We start from the raw sequence: 22,421 nt of genomic DNA on the forward strand, positions 1-22,421 counted from the left end.
GGTGGAACCCAGACTTCTGGGGCTCTATACAAAAGGTGCTTCATCTCGTGGTAACGCCAGCTCTAGATGTGTGACTTCTTTAATTCTTTTACAACATATTATCACGTAAGTGGAAAAGGCTGGGTGACCAATAAAAATGGTTGTTATATTTATCTTTAACCTACTTCTGGTTTTTTTAGGGTGTTTCATTTTGTGTCGCATGATGCAACAGAACGTTTAAAACGACACAAATTCACATTGGATTCACATTCTAGCCTTCCCGACACATTGAAGTCTACTTTGGGCTCGTTTAATAGCGCTGAGGCCGATGTTACAATAAAAGGCTAAGCAAGGTCAGGCAGCAGATGAGAAGAGTGAACGTTCGCGATCATTGACCCTTGGTCGCTTTTAATTTCGGTGCGTTGAATATAATTTGCAGGGGTGGTTAAGAATATATTGAAGGTCGAGAATTATTTGTGGGTCAGATCAGGAAAGGTCGACAGAAGTTTTCCCTCTAAAATGAACGGAGTAATAATGTTTTATGAAATTGGAATTAACTAAAAATGTCATTATTTTGTTGCTGATTGAGCTTCTTTATAAAGTTACTGTGGATGTAACTCATGAGATTTGAACTCGTCTCCAGTTGAATTGCCCAGATTTCGAGACAACCCTGACATTGACCGTTAAGCAGTGAACGAGAATTCGCTCTTCGTGGAAATTTGCAGAGGGCATCCACTGTTCAAACTAACAACCAGAAAACGTGGACTAATTTAGCATTGTACCTGGTCAGGTGCTGGCTCCTCCCCGGCACCAGGAGGAGAAGGAATCTGACGAGATGGCGACTAACAGCACTGGTTTCTCTCTCGTTTTCTAGTAACTCGGTGGCTGAAACCATCATTAGGCGACTCGGAAAAAACGCTCGATTCTGCAGTGTGAGCGACGAAGAGAAACTTTCCGCAGACTTGCTCCCCGACGGGGGTCATGGCCAACTTCACGGACCCCGGAGCTGATGAGGTATAGTCCCCACTCTGCTCTCACAGCTGGGAGAGTACTTGAATTGTTTTGGTGGCCGGGTTCTGGAACACTAATACAGCAGGGTTAAACACTGTTACAGAAAGGGATTGGACAACAAGCTCTCATGCGTTAGTACTGGCTGTAATCGATGGGATTCCGGTTCGTAAGGGTCTAATGTCTTTAATACCTTTGAAACAACCCGAGGCTGTGGCTGGGAGTGGAGGATCTCCTTCCTTTTTAAATCCCATTCTGTCCGTTTCCACCGTAAATGCGCACTGCAGCAACCCCGTAACATTTGTCTGCTCCCCGCACAGCCGGAATTTTGAATTTGTGTGTGTGACTCTCTCTCTATATTATCAGACATTTTAGTTGCCGATGCCATTTTGTGCTGCTTCTGGGAAGAAACTGGTTTCTCTTTTGGTTCACTCCCCTTTTCCGCCTTCGATAAATAATCAGGTTCGATGCCCAAGCGTGTATGTTAGTGTAGACCTTCGTTTCGCCTCAACCTCTCATTGTGTATCGATCTTCCTTTTCCTGGATTCAATAAGATGGAATATCGTGATCCGGCGATAATCTCACTGATGATCGCGCTTTTACTAAAAGGCACCCTTGCTATCATTCTGTGGCAACCTCCGAACTCTTGGTTCAGAAGCAGCCCTTTTCAGGCCAATGTTTTTCTATGGCAATCCTTTAGATAATTCATTGCTGGTTATCCAGAGCGCGAGGGTTGGAATATCAGAAGCAGAACCTGGAGATACAGACACTTCGCGTAATCCCATTTACAGTAAATGCTTTCTCCGCAGCAGAGTTCACCACAACATTGTGATAGTAATCAGTTTATAAATGACCAGAATGCTGAAGGGCTGTCCAATAAAGCAAAACAAATAAATGGCTCAGAGAGGCTGGCTGACCTGCTAAGTGTTTCCTACATTTCCCGTTTAAATCACATTTACCAGCACTTGGTCCCTATTCTTCTGTACTTTGGTTACTTGCCTCCTCATCCAGATACATTTAAATCTTGCAGACATACCTACTTGGACTGCCTTCCCAGCCAGTAGTTTCAAGATTGCAAACAACCTCTGGGTTGGATTTTCTCTACCCTTTTTTTGCAATACAACTTAAATCATTGCCCTCTCATGATAGTGGTCTTTCTTTAACCCTATCTTTGCCTGTTGTAACGTTATGTGCCTCTTTCAGATTCCGCTCAGCCTCTTCTGTTCCAAAGAAAACAAACATCTTCTCTCCCTCTGTGACAGTATTTAGAGGTGGCTTGGGAGGAATTGCTAGAGCAGCTTGCACAGACACATTTCAAAACACGGAATTTTTGCAGGACCTTTGCAGAAAGAGCCACGAAGTTGCAGAATCCAGCTGGCCTGGGAGAGCATGTGATTTTTGCAGGCAGATGGAGAACAGTTTTGCTCTCAGAGAGGGAGGGAGTGAAACTGAGAGGAGAGACACAGAAATCAGTTCCAGAAGGACAAAGTTGGCAAACTTTTGGAAGACTGTCTGGTCAAAGGAGAAGACTAGCTGTCTGAGGTGGTCTGAAAGAAAGAGGATAATTTGGAGAACCCTGAAGGGGGCAAGTTTCGTCAGCAAGACTGATTGGAAAGGAATCCGGTGTGGATGTCCTGGAACAAAAGGAATCTCTCTCTCTGAAAACCAGCAAGAACCCTCCTGAATGGTAACCATTTGCCTGTTAAGCACCAAAGACTGACAAACTTTGTTAATGCTAACTTCTGTGCACAGTACAAGAATTGCCTGCAACCAGTGAGATTGGACTGTGATCCAGAACTTTTCTAATCTTAAATATACATTACACACACCTGCGCTTAGTATTAGAGGGGGAATTAAGTAGGTTAGGTAGGTAAAGTAATAAGTTAAAGTTTAATTCTGTTGTTCAATTATAATTAAAAACTACTTTTGTTTAAGTAACCCTGTGTTGTGGTGCACAACATATTGGTGCTGGTTTTTGGGGTCCTCAGGACTCCATAACATCTCGAAATGAGGTGTTCTGTCCCAGGCAGTATCCTCGTAAATCTTCACAGCAACCTCTCTAGTGCATTCATGTGGCCACCCCAACTGCACACAATATGACAGGTGTGGCCTAAGTTTTACATAAATATTCCATGACCTCCACAGTCCAGTATTCTGTGACCCAGCTAATGAAGGCCAGTATTGTATAATACTCCTTTCTCCTCTTTATTTACCTGCCATGTTAATGAACATCTTGGTCACTCTCTTCCTCAATATTCCCTAGGTCCCTACCATTCCTGGTATGCCCCATCCCAGCAAGCCCTTCACAAAATGCACCAAGTCACACTTATCGGGATTAAATAGCATCTGCCATTGCTATGTCTATTGTGTGTCACTATTAGTCTACATTTTAATCTTGCTATCAGCAACACTGCCAATTTTTGTGCCATATTTACTAATAGTGCCCTCTTACATTCTCATCCAAATCAATGATGTAAATATAAATGTTCAATGAGAATGTAGGTAGCATGATCGGTAAGTTGACAGACAATACAAACAGCCAAGAGGCTGACTCAGGACTCAGCGAGACATAGGTTAGCATGAAAGTAGATCAGATTGGTGGCAGATGGAATTTAATCCAGACAAGTGTAAAGTAATACACTTTGGAGAAGTCGTATTCTATAGGACATATAAATTGAATGGAATACTTGCATTGATAGGCACATGTGTTAAGTAAAAAAAAATTGAACATTGTGTTGTTAATCCAAACAAATATTGGTTAGACTGCACTTGTAATGTGTACAGTTCTAGTGCCACACCACAAGAAGGATAGAGTACAGAGATGTTGCCTGGAATAAAGGGCTGTTGATATAAAGAATAATTAGATTGGCTAAGTTTATTCTTACTGGATCATAGGAGGCCACACAGTGATTTTTTTTAAACAGAGGTTTGTAAAACTATGAGGGGCATAGATTGTCAAAAAATTATCCAGGGCAGAGGAGTCTAGAATGAGAGAACATAGGTTTAAGGTGAAGGGGAGAAGTTTAAAGGAGATGTGAGAGGTAACTTTTTCATTTCATGATGAATATCTAGAGCCTGCTGTTAGGTGAGATATTGGAGACCTTTCCACTGGCATCCCAGTTAATTGGCTGTGCAGTATCTTGTGATAGGAACCCTTTTGTGCTGTTTCCACTGGGTCACCCTTAACTGGGGCTCTAATTGCTTTTCCACAGACTACACTCATCCCCAGGTATTGGAGTGATCTACCTTCAACTGGAAACAGTGACTTTATGCTGTCCCTTTTCCACTGATTTTTATCAGCGCGCCAGCGTCAGCAAATGCTAAGGATATGAGTATGGGTATAGGTGGTTAATCCCCAAATGATGTCATTTGACACCGGCATTCAGACAATGTTCCATTTCCATTGGATCCTGTCCCAGTAAATTCCCAATTAAATCCTGGGACAGGATGCCAGTGGAAAAGGGGCTATAGAGATTAATGTAGGTTGGCATGACGGTTGGCATGGATTCATTGGCCTAATAAGCCTGTTTTATGTGGTATATCATTATTTGTTTCAATAGCAAACAGGAAGGGTACTAGCACCATTGGCAGATATAGGCGCCTGGAAGGTAAAGGGACCCGATGCAATATGGTCTGATTAAAGTGACTTAACAAAAACAATAAGTTTCTGTATTCTCTTTTGTGTTTGATTTCATTAAAAATTGCAGGCAGCCTTCCAGCAGATGAAAAGTTCTGGGCAAGTGAGTCAGCGGGGCAATTCTTTACCATTGTGCTAACAAAATCATCGAGGCATTGAAACTATTTATAAAGTAGCAGAAATGAACCACATTGTTGCAGGTTAGAGAAGAGTCCACAGATATACAGGAGCACTGAAAGAATGGTGTGTCATAGCCACAGTGCTGCAGTTACCTGATGGGACATTTGAGGCCCTTACTCTCTGTGTCTGCACCTGGGGCTGTGGCAGGTTTCTGCGGTCGTCCAGCCAGCAACCTCTCCCTTCTCAGTGAAATGGTGGATGGCGACCTCCCCCTTCCCCCTGGGGGCGGAGACCTCCCCCTTCCCCCTGGGGGCGGCGACCTCCCCCTTCCCCCTGGGGGCGGCGACCTCCCCCTTCCCCCTGGGGGCGGCGACCTCCCCCTTCCCCCTGGGGGCGGCGACCTCCCCCTTCCCCCTGGGGGCGGCGACCTCCCCCTTCCCCCTGGGGGCGGCGACCTCCCCCTTCCCCCTGGGGGCGGCGACCTCCCCCTTCCCCCTGGGGGCGGCGACCTCCCCCTTCCCCCTGGGGGCGGCGACCTCCCCCTTCCCCCTGGGGGCGGCGACCTCCCCCTTCCCCCTGGGGGCGGCGACCTCCCCCTTCCCCCTGGGGGCGGCGACCTCCCCCTTCCCCCTGGGGGCGGCGACCTCCCCCTTCCCCCTGGGGGCGGCGACCTCCCCCTTCCCCCTGGGGGCGGCCCCCTGGGGGCGGCGACCTCCCCCTTCCCCCTGGGGGCGGCGACCTCCCCCTTCCCCCTGGGGGCGGCGACCTCCCCCTTCCCCCTGTGGGCGGCGACCTCCCCCTTCTCCCTGGGGGCGGCGACCTCCCCCTTCCCCCTGGGGGCGGCGACCTCCCCCTTCCCCCTGGGGGCGGCGACCTCCCCCTTCCCCCTGGGGGCGGCGACTCCCCCTTCCCCCTGGGGGCGGCGACCTCCCCCTTCCCCCTGGGGGCGGCGACCTCCCCCTTCCCCCTGGGGGCGGCGACCTCCCCCTTCCCCCTGGGGGCGGCGACCTCCCCCTTCCCCCTGGGGGCGGCGACCTCCCCCTTCCCCCTGGGGGCGGCGACCTCCCCCTTCCCCCTGGGGGCGGCGACTCCCCCTTCCCCCTGGGGGCGGCGACCTCCCCCTTCCCCCTGGGGGCGGCGACCTCCCCCTTCCCCCTGGGGGCGGCGACCACCCCCTTCCCCCTGGGGGCGGCGACCTCCCCCTTCCCCCTGGGGGCGGCGACCTCCCCCTTCCCCCTGGGGGCGGCGACCTCCCCCTTCCCCCTGGGGGCGGCGACCTCCCCCTTCCCCCTGGGGGCGGCGACCTCCCCCTTCCCCCTGGGGGCGGCGACCTCCCCCTTCCCCCTGGGGGCGGCGACCTCCCCCTTCCCCCTGGGGGCGGCGACCTCCCCCTTCCCCCTGGGGGCGGCGACCTCCCCCTTCCCCCTGGGGGCGGCGACCTCCCCCTTCCCCCTGGGGGCGGCGACCTCCCCCTTCCCCCTGGGGGCGGCGACCTCCCCCTTCCCCCTGGGGGCGGCGACCTCCCCCTTCCCCCTGGGGGCGGCGACCTCCCCCTTCCCCCTGGGGGCGGCGACCTCCCCCTTCCCCCTGGGGGCGGCGACCTCCCCCTTCCCCCTGGGGGCGGCGACCTCCCCCTTCCCCCTGGGGGCGGCGACCTCCCCCTTCCCCCTGGGGGCGGCGACCTCCCCCTTCCCCCTGGGGGCGGCGACCTCCCCCTTCCCCCTGGGGGCGGCGACCTCCCCCTTCCCCCTGGGGGCGGCGACCTCCCCCTTCCCCTCCCTGCCCAGTGGTGCGCACTCCAAGCAGAACCCACGACAACTCGTCGGGTCCGATGAGTCGGGCTTTGAGTGTGATCTTGAGTTGCCGATGGAAATGTTCCACAAGACCATTGGACTGGAGAGGAGTGACGTGATGGAGTAGTGGCCGGAAGGAGAATACCAGCCCTCTCCAGAAAAGAAGGAAAAAAGTGAAGAAAAACAAAGCCCCAGACACACAAATAAAAAATAAAGGTGTGGAGAAAATGACACCAAAGAAAGAAAAGCCAAAAACAATGGGAACAAAAGAAGAACGAAAGACGCCAGAAGAGAAAGGTGAAGCCCTTACCTGCACAAAAAAGCAGGGACCCGCCGTGGAAAGAAGAGCCCAGTCTCCGAGGTTAGTGGAGACCCCGCATGGTCGAGACCCACTAACCGCAGGACTGCAAAAATGGCTCACGGAGCCAAATAGAGGTGCGCAAATACGCATGCGCGATGCGCACGACAAAGACAACACCGACGTGAGGGGGAACCAGCTGTGGTGTGAAACTCCATAGCACGAACAGCTGAGAGAGACCCGACAGCAGGGCTCCCAGCTGGAAGATAAAGAAAACAACGGGAACGGGAGGGGTGAGAATGAAAAAAGGAAACTAGAGACACAACAGATAATCAACCCAGAAGAGGACCAACATCAAGACACCATGGGGAAAAAAAATATATCCAACAAACTGAGACAAGCAGCTCAACAAGAAAGTCAGCAGAGACACAGATACAAGGAAGAGAAATAGAAGACACAAACCCAAGAGCAGACAGAAGAAGTAGAAGGAGAACAGCAAGCTCTGCACAGAGGAATAGGAGGTAAAATGAATCGACAGTATATAGATAAAAAAAATTTTCAAGAACAAATGAAAGCATTAAGAGAATGGCTGACACTAGAATTTAGAGAAATGAAAAGAAAAATGAAAAGTACAGAAGAAAAAGTGAGTAGAATAGAGCTGGTCATAACAGATGTAGGGAAAAGTTTAGAAAATGTGGAAGAACGTGTAATGGCGGTAGATATGGAAGTGAACGACTTAAAGAAAATTGGAAGAAAGTGATAAAAAAGTTAAAGAAACACCAGAGTTGTTTGCTCAGAAGATGGATATAATGGAAAACTATAGTAGGTGAAACAATATAAAGATAGTGGACCTTAAGGAAGATGAAGAAGGCAAAGATATGAAAGAATTTATAAAAGAATGGATCCCAAAGGTCCTGGGAATGCCAGAAATGCAGGAAGGATAGGAAATAGAAAGAGCACACAGAACATTAGCCCCAAAACCACAGTCACAACAAAAACCAAGATTCGTTTTAGTAAAATTCCTGAGATATACGACAAGAGAAAATATATTGGAGAAGGCAATGAATAAAATGAGAGAAGGCAAAAAACCACTGGAATACAAAGGTCAAAAATTTTTTTTTCTACCCAGACATAAATTTTGAGCTCCTGAAGAAGAGGAAAGAGTTTAACGCAGCAAAATCGATCCTATGGAAGAAAGGCTATAAATTTATGTTAAGATATCCAGCGGTGCTTAAAATAGTTATCTCGGGGCAGCAAAACAGACTGTTCTCGGATCCGGAGAAAGCACGAGAATTTGCAGAATGCCTGCAAGACAGAAAGAGAGATGAAGAGATGTAACAAGAACAAAGAACAATGACAAACTACATATAAGGAAGTAAAAATAATGTATAAGTAAGAACTAAAGGAGGGAAGTAAGGGAGAAGGGGGAAAAAAAGGAGGGGGTTAAAAAATAATAAATAAATAAATAAAACAAATGAAATGAGGGGGAGCTTTGTTGTAATGGGAAGATAAAAGTCTTTTCTGGAGGGGGTTGGGTGCGAGAGAATAACAGTCACTGCAAAATCAGTTGACACGCGAACAGGTTCGCAATCCGAATGGAGAGGGGAGTTGTGGTTGGCCACCAAGGGACAAGGGGCGACTCAGAGAGGGGGGGGGACACTTAAGGTTAAGGGAATTTTAGATGTGGGAATGGTTGAAATATTTTGTTTTAGAAGTCTTGTCATACAGTGCGTTCATAAAAAGAAAACAAATGAAAATGGGGAACAGGGGAAAGGTGGTGGTGAGGAAGCGGAAATGAGATGTAAACAAAGTATGAAATGGCCATGTTGAACTATATGACTATAAATATTAACGGAATACATAACCAAATCAAAAGGAAGAGGCTATTATATTTACTGATAAAAGAAAAAAATTGATATAGCATTCGTGCAGGAAACGCATCTAACTGAAGTGGAACACAAGAAATTAAGGAGAAACTGGGTAGGGCATGTAACTCAAAAGCCAGAGGTGTAGCTATATTAATCAATAATAGAGGAGGAAATAATAGATCCAGCAGGGAGTTATGTAATGATAAAGTGTCAGATATATTCAGAATTTTGGAATTTGCTCAATATATATGCACCTAATGAAGAGGATCAAAAGTTTATGCAAGATATCTTTTTGAAGATTATAGGTACGCAGGGGAATATATTGATAGCAGGGGACTTTAACCTTAATTTGGATTCAAAGATAGATAAAACTAGACAAAAGACTAGCAGAAAGAACAAAGTAGCCAAATTTATGGTTAAATCAGTGCAGGAAATGCAACTTATGGATATATGGAGGAGACAACACCCAAAGGAGAAGGAATACTGTTATTCGAGTAGACATAAAACATACTCAAGGATTGACCTGTCCTGTTGTCAGCCCATATCCAAGGGAGAGTTAGGAAAACGGAATATAAAGCTAGATTGTTATTGGATCACTCACCATTTGAAATACCTTCACGATGAATTATGTCACCCAGACGTCACTAGATTTTATCATGTGAAGTCCCTCAATTTTCCGTACTCACTAGAAGACATAAAGAAACTGAGTAACAACTGTCTGTGCGAGTGTAAACCACACTATTATAAACCTTCCGCTTCCACATTGATTAAGGCATCTAGACCATTTGAACGCCTCAGTGTGGATTTTAAAGGACCTCTACTCTCAAATAATAGGAATTCCTATTTCCTTAACATCATTGATGAGTTCTCTCATTTCCCCTTCGCTATACCATGTGCTGACATTTCTGCTATTAAATGTCTTGATATGAATTTTAATATTTTCGGTTATTATCCTAACTTCATAGTGACAGAGGGTCAGCTTTCATGAGTTCTGAACTTAGGCAATACCTTCTTGATAGGGGTAGAGCTACTAGTCATACTACAAGCTATAACCCACGGGGTAATGGTCAAGTGGAGCACAGTAACAGTACAATCTGGAAAGCTATCACTCTTGTGCTAAAATCAAATGGTCTCCCCACCAGCCGCTGGCAAGATGTGCTGCCAGAAGCATTAAACGCTATCATACATGGCTTTGTACAGCTACCAATGAAACCCCTCACCAGCGTCTTTTTGTTTTCCCTAGAAAATCAAAACCTGGATCGACCTTGCCGACTTGGCTCTCTAACCCTGGAAAAATTTTATTAAGAAAAAATGTTAGACCCAGCAAAGCTGACCCGCTTGTTCAGCATGTTCAACTGCTTCATGCTAATCCGCAGTATGCTCATGTTATTTTTCCTGATGGAAAAATGGACACTGTTTCCCTTAGGGATCTAGCCTCACCTGGTCTACAGCCTGCTACCCATTCCATTGACCTGACTCCTTCTCTACCTTCCCTGTCACGACAAACACTCACGGAACCATACCCTCTTTATGGGAATGTTTCCTCGCGCTCTCCACTCCCTTCCACAGCTGGCGACAAAAGTCCTTCGGTTAGAGATAAGACTCCTCCATCTGTGCTAACACGAATCTCAAAGCATCCTCAGAGGCTCTGTTATGACCATTTCTAATCTTAACCATAATTACAGTGAGTGGAGTCACCCTTCATTATCTCAGGGTTGCAGTCTTTTTTTTGCCATGTGTTCTCATTAATTCTGTTTGTAACCCTTGATCTTTCGTGATTTTTTTTCTTTTGTTTTTGCCATTATTGTATTTTATTAAAATTGGTCATTTTTTTGGTGGGGTGAATGTGATGATGTAATGGGGGGGCATATTATACTGACTGCTTGCTATTGGCTATGTCTGTAGAGATGCTCCACCCTACTGGTTTAACAGATGGAGATGCTTTCCCACTGGCCAGTTTAGTGGTGGTTATAGTCTGTTAATCCGTGCGGTGCCATCCGGTACCGCACGGATGGCAGTCTCTTCAATCTGAGGCGCCTGCAAGCTCACACCAAGACACAAGAGCAACTTGTCCGTGAACTACTCTTTGCAGACGATGCCGCTTTTAGTTGCCCATTCAGAGCCAGCTCTTCAGCGCTTGACGTCCTGCTTTGCGGAAACTGCCAAAATGTTTGGCCTGGAAGTCAGCCTGAAGAAAACTGAGGTCCTCCATCAGCCAGCTCCCCACCATGACTACTAGCCCCCCCACATCTCCATCGGGCACACAAAACTCAAAACGGTCAACCAGTTTACCTATCTCGGCTGCACCATTTCATCAGATGCAAGGATCGACAATGAGATAGACAACAGACTCGCCAAGGCAAATAGCGCCTTTGGAAGACTACACAAAAGAGTCTGGAAAAACAACCAACTGAAAAACCTCACAAAGATAAGCGTATACAGAGCCGTTGTCATACCCACACTCCTGTTCGGCTCCGAATCATGGGTCCTCTACCGGCACCACCTACGGCTCCTAGAACGCTTCCACCAGCGTTGTCTCTGCTCTATCCTCAACATCCATTGGAGCGCTTTCATCCCTAACGTCGAAGTACTCGAGATGGCAGAGGTCGATAGCATCGAGTCCACGCTGCTGAAGATCCAGCTGCGCTGGATGGGTCACGTCTCCAGAATAGAGGACCATCGCCTTCCCAAGATCGTGTTATATGGCGAGCTCTCCACTGGCCACCGTGACAGAGGTGCACCAAAGAAAAGGTACAAGGACTGCCTAAAGAAATCTCTTGGTGCCTGCCACATTGACCACCGCCAGTGGGCTGATAACGCCTCAAACCGTGCATCTTGGCGCCTCACAGTTTGGCGGGCAGCAACCTCCTTTGAAGAAGACCGCAGAGCCCACCTCACTGACAAAAGGCAAAGGAGGAAAAACCCAACACCCAACCCCAACCCACCAATTTTCCCCTGCAACCGCTGCAACCGTGTCTGCCTGTCCCGCATCGGACTTGTCAGCCACAAACGAGCCTGCAGCTGACGTGGACTTTTTACCCCCTCCATAAATCTTCGACCGCGAAGCCAAGCCAAAGAAGATAGTCTGTTAATAAAAGCCCGGCATTAGTAAAACCCTTGTCTGGTCCATGTCTATGGCATATCAGCTTCATGCCAACTGATCACTCTGTAACTGCACTTTTGTGCTGTGTCTTTCATGTATTATGTGTGACATGTCTAATTGGTCTGCTGAAAGAGATACAAATAATATGGGTAAACAAATTTAAAGAGAAAAAATTCAAAGAAAAATTTCTCGTGCTCACAGTTCCTTCACATGTCGAATAATGAGCAAGCTATTAGTCTTGTTGGATATTACATCATAGTTACTATGGCAACACTACAAACAATAGTTCTCTTAAAGAGACAGGCACAAAATTAACTGAGTTTATAAAAAATAAGGTTATAACCTTTACATTTCTCACAAAGCAAGCTCCATCATTGGATCTTGGTACAGTGACAATAACATTGAACCACACAACTGATTCCAGATTTTTAAAATCAACCCTCTAATCTAAACCCCTACCAACTAAATAAGGTTGAATAAGTAAAATATACATATTGACTGGAGAATTAAAGTTATGGTCTATTTTACATTGTCTAGATTTCCTTTTTTCCCCTCATTTGAATTTAAAAAAAATTCCACATGGTTTACAGTGTTATCGTGTTAAAGGCCTAACTGAAGGCCATGCGGACTAAATCAATATTATTTTCTTCATCAATAAATTTTAATATATCTTAAAAAAACTCAGTCAAATTAATTGGATAGCCTCTCCCACCAATAAAGCTATGCTGACTCTATCTAATCAACCTCTCCATTTCCTATACTGTACGTTAATCTGTCTTTCAGGATTTTTGTTACAGTAACTTTCCTCACACATCACATTCACTGGCACATGATTACCTGACTTATTCCTACTGCTTGGTATCACATTTGCTGTACTCCAGTCATCTGGCACTTCATCTGTGTGAAGTGTCATGGGACCTACAACTGGGCCTACAACTGTTCACAATATACATAAATGATTTGGAAGGAACCAAGGATAGAATATCAAAGATTATGCTAAATTGAGTGGAAGAGCAAATTGTGCAGAGGACACAGAGATGTAGATAGGTTAATTGAATGAAATCTGGCAGATGAAGTACAATTCTGGTAAATGTGATGTCATCCACTTTGGAACAAAAAATAGTAACTCAGATTATTTAAATGATTAATTGCAGCATGTTGTTTTGCAGAAAGACCAAGGAGTACTTGTATATGAATTGCAAAATGTTTGCAAGTGCAACAGGCAAGTGGCAAATTATCCTTCATTGCTTGAGGGATTGAATTTGTATAAGGTGAGGCCACCTTTGGAGAACTGTACACTATTCTGATCTAGAGAGGAGGAGTGGGAAAGATGTGTTTGGTGGTAGGATCCTGTAGTAAGTGCCAGAAATTCTAGTAGATGACATGTTGGATGCAGAGGCGGGTGGGTTGGTAGGTGAGGATGAGGGGGATTCTATGTTGGTTGCATCTGGGGGCAGAGGGGCCAAGAGCAGATGAGCAGGTGAGGGCTGATTTGATAGTTGTGGAGAGAAGCCACATTTGTGGAAGAAGGCAGACATTTTAGAAGCTCTGGACTGGAAGACCTCAGCTTGAGAACAGATGTGGTGGAGACGGAGAAATTGAGAGAAGGAGATGGAATTCTTGCAGGGGACAGGGTGTGAGGAAGTGCAGTCCAGGAAGTTGTTGGAATTGGAGGGTTTATGGTATATATCTGTGGAAAGCTGGTCTTCCAAGATGGAGACAGAGAGATCCAGGAAGGGGAGAGTGTTATCAGAGATGGACCAGTTAAGTTTGGGGTCATGGTAGAAGTTGGATGCGAAGTAGATGAAGTTGAAAAGCTCATCGTGGGTGCATGAGGCAGCCCCGATGTAGTTGTCTATACAATGGAGGAAGAGTTGGTGAAAGACAATAAACATTGTGAAGGATTCCATATAACCCTCATGTAAACTGCTCTCTTTTCTACCATTTGGTAGCAGTTACTTAAACACTCAGGCCATAGTGTCCCGATTGGGCAACGGCTTTTTCCCCCAAGCCATCAGGCTCCTGAATTCCCAGAACATTTGTGAATGGGGCACAGTGGACTGTTACTGTATATGTCTGGTTTAACTTCTATTCTAACTTAAATTTATGTAAATATGTTCTATGGTCCTGGAGAAACGCTGTCTCATCTTTACCGTGTGAGCATGGTTTGAACAATAAATTAAGGTGACTTGACTTGACCAAGAGGCTTATTGTTGAGTTGAGGAAGGAGAGGCTGAGGGACCTGTCTACATTTGTGGGAAGGAGATGGACAGAGTCAGAACCTTCAAGTTCCAGGGAGTCCATATTTCAGAAGTTCTTTCCTGGAACAAGCACATAAAGTCAACCATGAAGAAGGCACACCAACAGCTCTACTTTCCAAGGAGTCTGAGGAGATTTGGCATGTCGTTGGATACACTATCAAACTTGTACTGGTACAGTGTTGAAAGTGTACTGACTAGTTGCATCATAGCCTGGTTTGACAATTCAAAGGCCCAGAGATGCAGAGTCTGAATAAGCTAGTAAAGCATGTTCATCAGAGGCTCAGACCTCTCATTTATTGCAGACATCTATGTGAGGTCCTGTCTCAAGAATGTTGTCAATACCATGAAGGACTATTATCACATTGGCCACAACCTCTTCTCTTTGCTACCTTTGGACGGAAGGTTCAGAAACTTCAAAACCTACATCTTTAGGTTAAAGAGCAATTTCTTTGCAACAGTTATTAGATTCTTGAACTTTCCCCATGGTACATTCATCATAGACTGCCTTGGGACCACCAAAGAACTTTCTGCACTATTTTTATTTATCTTGTGCATTATTTTTTCTTTTCATTGAATTCAATTAGTTTACTTACATAGTTTTTTTTTTCTTTACTAGTACCTGTTTGGCTGCAGCAAGTAAGAATTTTGGTGCATAGTACATTGTGCATTTGGAATGGGAATAAACTCATCATCATCAATTGAAATCATTCCTTGCTGCCTACATAGAGTACTTGTTCTGAACCATGATTTCAGAAGCATAGCCATTGTGATTTCAGACAAAGAAGTACTGACATTGAATTGGATATGTCTGGAATGCATTAAAGCCATGTAATGAAATCCATCCAGGGAATCAATGCAGTTGGTTATATAAGAACGATAGAAGCACATCTTTTGTCCTCTGGGTGGGAGAAAGTTAAGAGGAGATTTAATAGGTGTCTAAAATTTATTAAATGTTTTGATAGCATTAATGATGAAAAGTTAATCCATAAAAGAGGTGGTAATCAATGGTTTAAGATAATTGACAAAAGAACTAAAGGGGAAATGAGATTTTTAAATGCAACCAGTTTTTATGATCCAGAGTCCTATCTAAATGAATGGTGAAAGCAAATTTAAAGCATGAATAATGTATCTGTGAAGAAGAATTATCAGTGGCCTGAAGAGCTAGTAGTAAAGTGATGGACCCAAAGCTGATATTTTCTGCAATTCAAGGATATAGGCTAATACAGGTCATCTGGAACAAATTCAAAATTAATTTTGTCTTTGTTATCATTCTCTTCCAAATTGTCAGTACCTTAGGTTTTCAACATACTGTATGCATGGTATGGAAATTCTGTTTTCCATTATTATCAAAGAAAATCAGTAAACTGGTGATGATTATAAACTTTGCCCATTCCAGAAAATATCTTAGAAATCTTGTGCTTTGGTCCATGAGTTTCTAATAGAATATCATTCATAATCAAAGCTTAGCAAATCCTCTGATGCTACATAACTGATGATATCTATGTGGACTCTAATTCTCACCAATACATATTTTAAAATTAATGGACTTTAATGGTTTTACGATTTTTTAAAAAGAAGCTTATAATATTTTGGCTTAATATTTTTTGCTGTAATTATTCACTCTGAATAATATTTAAGATTTTAGCTAAAATTGTGTTTATTCCTACCTTGAATGCTGTGCCTGTGATTTATTCAATATGATAACATTGGATAACAATTGAACTGCCATTGAACCAGTACAGGAAAAAACAGAATTTGGTCATTGCTTGATCTTTAGTAGCAGCTGTATTCACAGACAATGACAAGCCCTGACACTATGCTGTTGACCTTAAAATCCACACCTATGATTTTGGACCTTGTCCATATATTTTCTGTTGGCAATGGACAAAACTCTTGCCAGATACATAAAATGTATGACAGCAGGGATTCAGTATTATGGCAAAGAGTATATTCAGGTGTCTGTGGATTTGAGGAGATAGGGTTAAGATGGTAGAAACAAAGTAAAAGATAACAAATAGTAAAATAAATAAAATCAAAATTAACAACAAAGGAGGAGACATGAAAAGAGGTGGCATACGCTCTTAATGTAAATTTGTTAAGATTCTGGAAAAAAAATTGAAGCGAAATGTTACATATTGGTAACTGTGACAATGTTGCTGAATCAATATTTGTTTCTGAGAGTCTTGCATGGAAACATGAACCTGGTAGTAGAAAATGGCCATTAGACCCTCCAACTTGTTGCAAAATTCAATCAGATAATGAGTGAAAAAAACATATTTTAATTGACTCAAAGGAACTCCAGATCTGTTCTCTTGTGTTAAAAGTTTATTAACCACAGGAAATAACACAGGCTTCCCTTTACCCCCATCTCGTTTACTTGGATCACAAACTGGTGGCAAAACGAACTAAGCCATTTCGAGGGGAGATCAGGGAGGGGGTGCACAGCAGCACTTCAGGACTGCTTTGAAATATGGACTGGAGCAGTTTCTGGGAGGCAGCCACGTACAATGGCCATGTAAACTTCGAGGAGTGCACAAACTGCATAAGCAATTGAGGATGTCACAACTGTTACAAGATCAAACCAGCAACCACAAAGAAGGCATATCGCACAGGGGTAAAGATGAACAATTACTTTATTAACAAAAATTCACCTTCAAACTTTAATTCAAAATGCCCCTTTTTATAACAATGCCCACTGGTTAATATACAAATTTCTATAAGAGTGTAAAACTAATAAATCCCCATCCTAAATATAACATATGTAATCAAAGTCTAAGTTCTATTTCCAACCAGCCCACAGAAAAAAACTTAGACACAAAACACACAAGACTCACAAAACTTCGATTACAATCAAAGTAAAGATCGTAAAAATTCAGTTTGTTTGGTAAATTGAAGCCAAAAGATCTTTGAGAGAGAGAGAGAGAGAGCACAAAATTCAAAGTGGTCTTCTTGTGTTGCTCGCCAAGAGAGGAACAAAGGCTTGGTCCGGATCCTTCTGGCTGCCTTCAGAACGTTCCTCCCTTTTTAAAATGCCCAACATTACAAACTGCCTCCCAGACAATGACTCTGCTTGGGCATCCTTCCACTTCACAGTCACAGTCACACCCAGCCGTGGCTTGTCTTCCAAGTCCAGAAATTTCTAGATCATCGTCTGCACATGCCCAGTCTGTCTCCCACTCTCTCAGCAGTCCACCTTCACCTTGGCTCTTAAAGGCAAACTGTCACTTTCCAACTCAAAACCTCACAACACATAGGTCAATACACAACACAGAACTCTGTAACACAGAAATCAAAGGTTCCACAGCGAGGGCTAACCAAAAATCATGGTTGGACGCAGAAGTCCATACACTTGTCAGTTTGTGATGCTGCCCTCTGGATAGGAGACAAGATGGGACTAAGATAGCCAGGGCTGTATCGTGGTCATGTGGAAGTCTGACTCCCAACTAAATATTACACGATGGAATACGGAAATACAGAGTTGTATTTCTCTGGAGAAAATTACGTACAATTTGAGGAAATATAGCACATTTGTTAGGGTGTGGCAGCAATTTGTGCGCAGTTGTAATTACACCCCTTTTAGATAAAGTGAATATGACAACCATGGCAGACTGGACACCTTCTCCACACAGTTCGATGAGAACAGGCTGATCCCAAAGATGGCTCTGTTTCCTCCCTGATGAACGGGCTCCTTGTGTAGCCGTGGCCAAGGTGAAGAGAACACTGTCCAAGGTGAATGGGACCAGACAAGATACCTGGTTGGGTTCTGAAGGACCGAGCAGACCAACTGATGGGAGGCCCTTACGGGCACCTTCAACATATCACTGCAGCAGTCCATCATCCCCATGGGTTTTAAGATAGCCACCATTGTCCTGGTGCCAAAGAGAGCAAAAGTAACCTCAATGACTACTGCTCAGCAGCACTGACAACCACCATTCTGAAATACTTTGAGCATCTGGTGATGGAATGCCTCAAAGCACTCCTCCCAGATACACTGGACCCATTTCAATTTACCTACAGATAGAACTGTTCCACTGATGATGCTATAGACTTATTCCTCCACTCCATCCTGTCCCACCTGGAGAATGATACCTCATAGTCCAGGCTGCTGTTTTTTTTACTTCAGCTCAGCATTTAATGTGATCATACCCCAGAGGTTTGTGGAGAATCCAAATGACTGCAACATGATTAGATGGTGTGATGTTCTTAAACCTGTGGCCTTGTTGTAACAACACAGGCGGTAACAGGTAGATAGCTGAGAATGGGAGTGAGTTAGGGAGTTACTGGCTGGCAGCAGGAAGCTCACAGTCACTCCTGACTCTTAAGTACTCCACAAGCTTCATTAAATAATTACTGAATCTATATTTAGTTCCTCTAGCTGGATGCAATCCTTTAGAAATGAAAAAGTGCAGGTGAATCATTGGAAAATATTGAAATAATGTTTGGGTCCATAAATGGTGGAAAGGAAGAATTAAAAGGACAGGTATTATACTTTCTGTGCTTGCATGGTATTTGGTCATATGGGAAGGATTGCTGGGGACCAGAGGGCAGATATATGAAAACCTGAAAAGAACAAGGGGAAGATATCTGGTTGTAGAATTGTGTTGAAGCTGGCCCACATTGAATTTAATTGAAAAATTTATTATTACATGTATTGACATAGTGTTAAACTCTCATTTTGTGTACAATGGCAAGTTATCCAACACCAAGCAGTGAAGTAATAAAAGTGTAGGTTGTAGTGTTACAAAGATAAAGTTCAGGATATAGAGAAAAGTACAATTAAAACCATTCATTTTATTTACCAATGAATAATCCATTTAAGAATTTGCTAACAGTAAGAAAGAAACTGTCTTATGTTTCCAAGCTCGTATGTCTTTTGCCCAACAGAGAAGAGAGTTGAGGGAAATGGGATGTGTCTTTTAATATGTTGGCATCTTGTGGAAATATAGATAGAGTCAATGAAGGGGATATTGATTTGTATTCACAACTCTGCAGTTTCTTGTGCTCTTGGGCAGAATAGTTGCTGTAAAAACACACCGACATGCATAAAAAGCAAAGATGTATTGACAATGTTTCAGTCCTGAGCCCTTCTTCAAGAAATAAGCAGATTCTGCTCATTCCTTGAAGAAGGGCTCAGGCCTGAAACATCAGCAATATCTTTGTCTCCTATGGTCTCTAAAAAGACCAGCTGAGTTCCTCCAGCATTTCAGTGTGTTTTTACTACAATCACAGAGTCTGCAGACATTTGTGTTTCACTTAAAATAGTTGGTGTACCAAGCTGTCACTACCAAATGAGATGATTTTTATAGTATATTACATCTGTAAAAATTGATAAATAACCTTAGGGACATACTGAATTTCCTTAGGCTTCTGAGAAGGTACCTGAGGGCTTGTAGTTTTTCTATTAACTTTGTCATGGAACTAGGATCCCACTGGCTTGTTATCTGCAGTACCTTTCATAACTTATGGTCTGCTTTCACTGTTCTGTAAACTTGTATCCTGAGGTTCTGTTCTATTGATACATAAAATAATATTCACAATTTGTTTCTTGGAATAAATGTGGTAGCATATCAAACTTTAGTGTCAGATGTTGGACATGACCAAGGATTTTGAACAGTGTAACACCAATTTTGTGAAGATGGTTAGTTATTCAAGTAGCTAAATTATATTGCCTGCCCACAGTGCATCTTTTTGATTCCAATGCATTCGGTTTTTAAACAGTGATGTGCAAGAATATAACAAGAATGTAGACGATCTCTAAATCTTGCAGTTACATATGTAATGGATAAATATTGGGAGGAATTTGGTAAGATTAGTGGGCTACATATATACACACATTTTAAAACCGATCATATTTGAAAGACTGAAGAATTTATATTCAGGAACATTGCAAAAACTATGGAGAATGCTAGGCACATTTCACAAGTAGCTAATTGAAATGAGGTCATGAAATGAATAGACTATTGTTTGGAGGAGACAAATTGGCTGTTTAAAAGTCCCTACAATGTGCTCACAGAAAGGTCACTCCTGGGTTTTGTTTATCTAAGACAACAGCTTGACTAAGAGAGGAGAACTCCTGTTGTTTGCTGAAGAAGGTGAGGGTATTTGCAAGTGAGAGAGTTACATGGGCTTTCTGGCAGTTGGAGAGAGAGAGAGAGAAGACACGTTCAAGAAGCTCTCTCAGCTAGTGTGTGTGTGACACTGAAAGAGGCTGAACAGTGCAAGCCAGAAAGCTTGTTGAAACAGAAAGCTCCAGAGCAGTGGATGGCTGGAAGTGCTATCTGTCTGATGTTTCTCTTGGAATAAGGGAATCAGAAAGGAACTCTGTGCTAGCCTCAAAGAAAGACATTACCATCTGCAGAACCCTGATGGGACAAGTTTTATCAGTGAGACATTTAGGTGACTAATAGTGGTATCTCAGTTGTGGAAATCCTGGAACAACAAATCTCTCTCTGCAAACCCTACAAGAACCTTCCTGAGTGGTAAACATTTACCTTTTGAGCACCAAAGCCTGGTGAACTTTATACATGTTAAATTCTGTGCACAGTATAAGAATTGCCTGCATCCAGAGAACTTGGAAGAAAGAGAAGTGAGATTGAACTGTGAATCAAAGAAGTTTTCTTAAATTTACACACACATTACATACACGTGTGCTTAGAATTAGAAGGGGGTTAATTTGGGTTAGTTAAGTATAGAGATAAGTTAAAGTTTGAATCTGTTTTCATGTTTAAAGATAATTAAAAACAACTTTTGTTTAAGTAACTACTTGTCTTGGTGAATGTCTGTTGCAGCTGCAATTTGGGGTCCTTTGGGGTCGTAACACATACCACTTTCTGCCAATGTAATGGAGCAATTAAGAATTATCTTCAGTATTGATGGTTTAGCTTTTTGGGAAATGGTTGATGTTTAATTTGGCATTAAATGTTTTCTTTTTCAATGTTTTCAATATCAAATAAATGTTACATAGGTACATGACAATAAAATAAAGTATTAACAAATCATTTATAGCAATACAAATAGTATTGAAAGCATGCAGAAAAGATTCAGAACAATGTGAACTGTGATTGGTGTGATAGTACAGATTCTATCACCAATGTGTATAGGTTCAGATTGTAGTGTAGGATGACTGTGATTGGCTGAGAGCGTAGCCACACCTACTGGCTGGTCTTAAAGGATTGCTCCAAGCCACACCAGGTCATTCTGGACTGGTCGACCTACATGTGGGTGGGTGGAGACTTTGTAAAGGTATATAAAGTCATAGATAAGATAAATAAAACCATTTTCCTCCAGAGTAAGTGAATCTAATACACGTGGGTATAGATTTAAGGTGAGAGGGAAAAGATTTAAAAGGGACCAGAGAGCACCTTTTACACACACAGGCTAGTGGGTTTATGGATTGAGCTGCCAGAGGAAATGGTAGAGGTGGGTACTATTGTAATGTTTAAAAAGCTCTGTGAATGGAGAAGAAAAGGGGTGGAGAGTTGGAGGAAAGAAACCAGGGATGGTGAAGAGAGGGAGGTACATGGAGAGGAAAGGTTTGGGGGATATGGGTTGAATGCATCAAAAGGGAGTAACTTGGGTTGTTTTTGGATAACACCATTGTTTTGACACCAGGTTGTTGTTCCAATAGGAAATGCACTCCATTTTCATTAACAACAAGGTTGTTTACGGATTAAATGCTCACCCATGAGGCTTCTTCAATGAAACGTGTCGTCTCTGTAGGATAGGAAACTAATGTTACATTTCTATTCAAGTAGTTCTGCAATATTTTCAGGTGCATAATTTATTTAGATTATATCTATTGACTGAAAAACAGCTCTTGTATGATACTCAAGTTGCTTTTCTATTTTCTAGAAATTATTTGCCACTTAAATTCCAATTCTGCAAAATTGTTCATTGAGAAAGAAAATGAAGCTATAAGTTAGTTGTAATTTTACATGATTTCTTTAAGACCAATGTGGATGTACTTTCAAAGAGAAGACTACATCTATTAGTGTGCATTGTCAGAGGGATAATGGTAGGAAAATAAGCTCAATATTGCCAGGACAACCTGGAATGTGAGAACAATTAAAAATTATCTTGTTTGTGCAAGAAATCATGTTGTGGTTTTCCATTTAAAAAAAACATTTTTTAGAGATACAGCATGATAACAGGTCCTTTCAGCCCATGAGCATGTGCCACTCAAATAGACCAGTTAACTAACAAAACCCCAATGTTTTTGGAGGGTGGGAGAAAACCAGAGCCCCTGGAGGAAGTCCATGAACTTATAGGGAGAATCTGCAAACTCCTTACAGACAACACAGATTTGAACCCAGGTCTCAGGTGCTGACTCTCTAACTGACTCTCTCTGTGATTAG

General features: G+C 43.4%; 2 protein-coding genes across 5 annotated transcripts in view; one reads left to right on the plus strand and one right to left on the minus strand.

The window, feature by feature from the left end:
* The window catches only part of snapc3 (small nuclear RNA activating complex, polypeptide 3), a 77,325-nt gene extending 76,295 nt beyond the window's left edge, over window positions 1-1,030 (minus strand). The window contains exon 1 of the mRNA XM_069924822.1: window positions 762-1,030. Coding sequence (XP_069780923.1) covers window positions 762-877 — 116 coding nt within the window. The 5' untranslated portion in view covers window positions 878-1,030. The remainder of the gene's footprint in view (window positions 1-761) is intronic.
* Window positions 1-22,421, plus strand: part of LOC138757445 (tetratricopeptide repeat protein 39B) — a 182,885-nt gene that overhangs the window by 19,416 nt on the left and 141,048 nt on the right. For 2 of the 4 annotated variants that reach the window (XM_069924743.1, XM_069924748.1), the window contains exon 2: window positions 854-993. In XM_069924743.1, coding sequence (XP_069780844.1) covers window positions 961-993 — 33 coding nt within the window. In that variant the 5' untranslated portion in view covers window positions 854-960. Of the gene's footprint in view, window positions 1-237; window positions 397-853; window positions 994-22,421 lie in introns of those variants that run through there. The other 2 variants (XM_069924758.1, XM_069924735.1) reach the window with 2 other exon arrangements.

Source organism: Narcine bancroftii, chromosome 1, assembly GCF_036971445.1.
Source record: "Narcine bancroftii isolate sNarBan1 chromosome 1, sNarBan1.hap1, whole genome shotgun sequence".
In the NCBI taxonomy this organism is placed as follows: Eukaryota; Metazoa; Chordata; class Chondrichthyes; order Torpediniformes; family Narcinidae; genus Narcine; species Narcine bancroftii.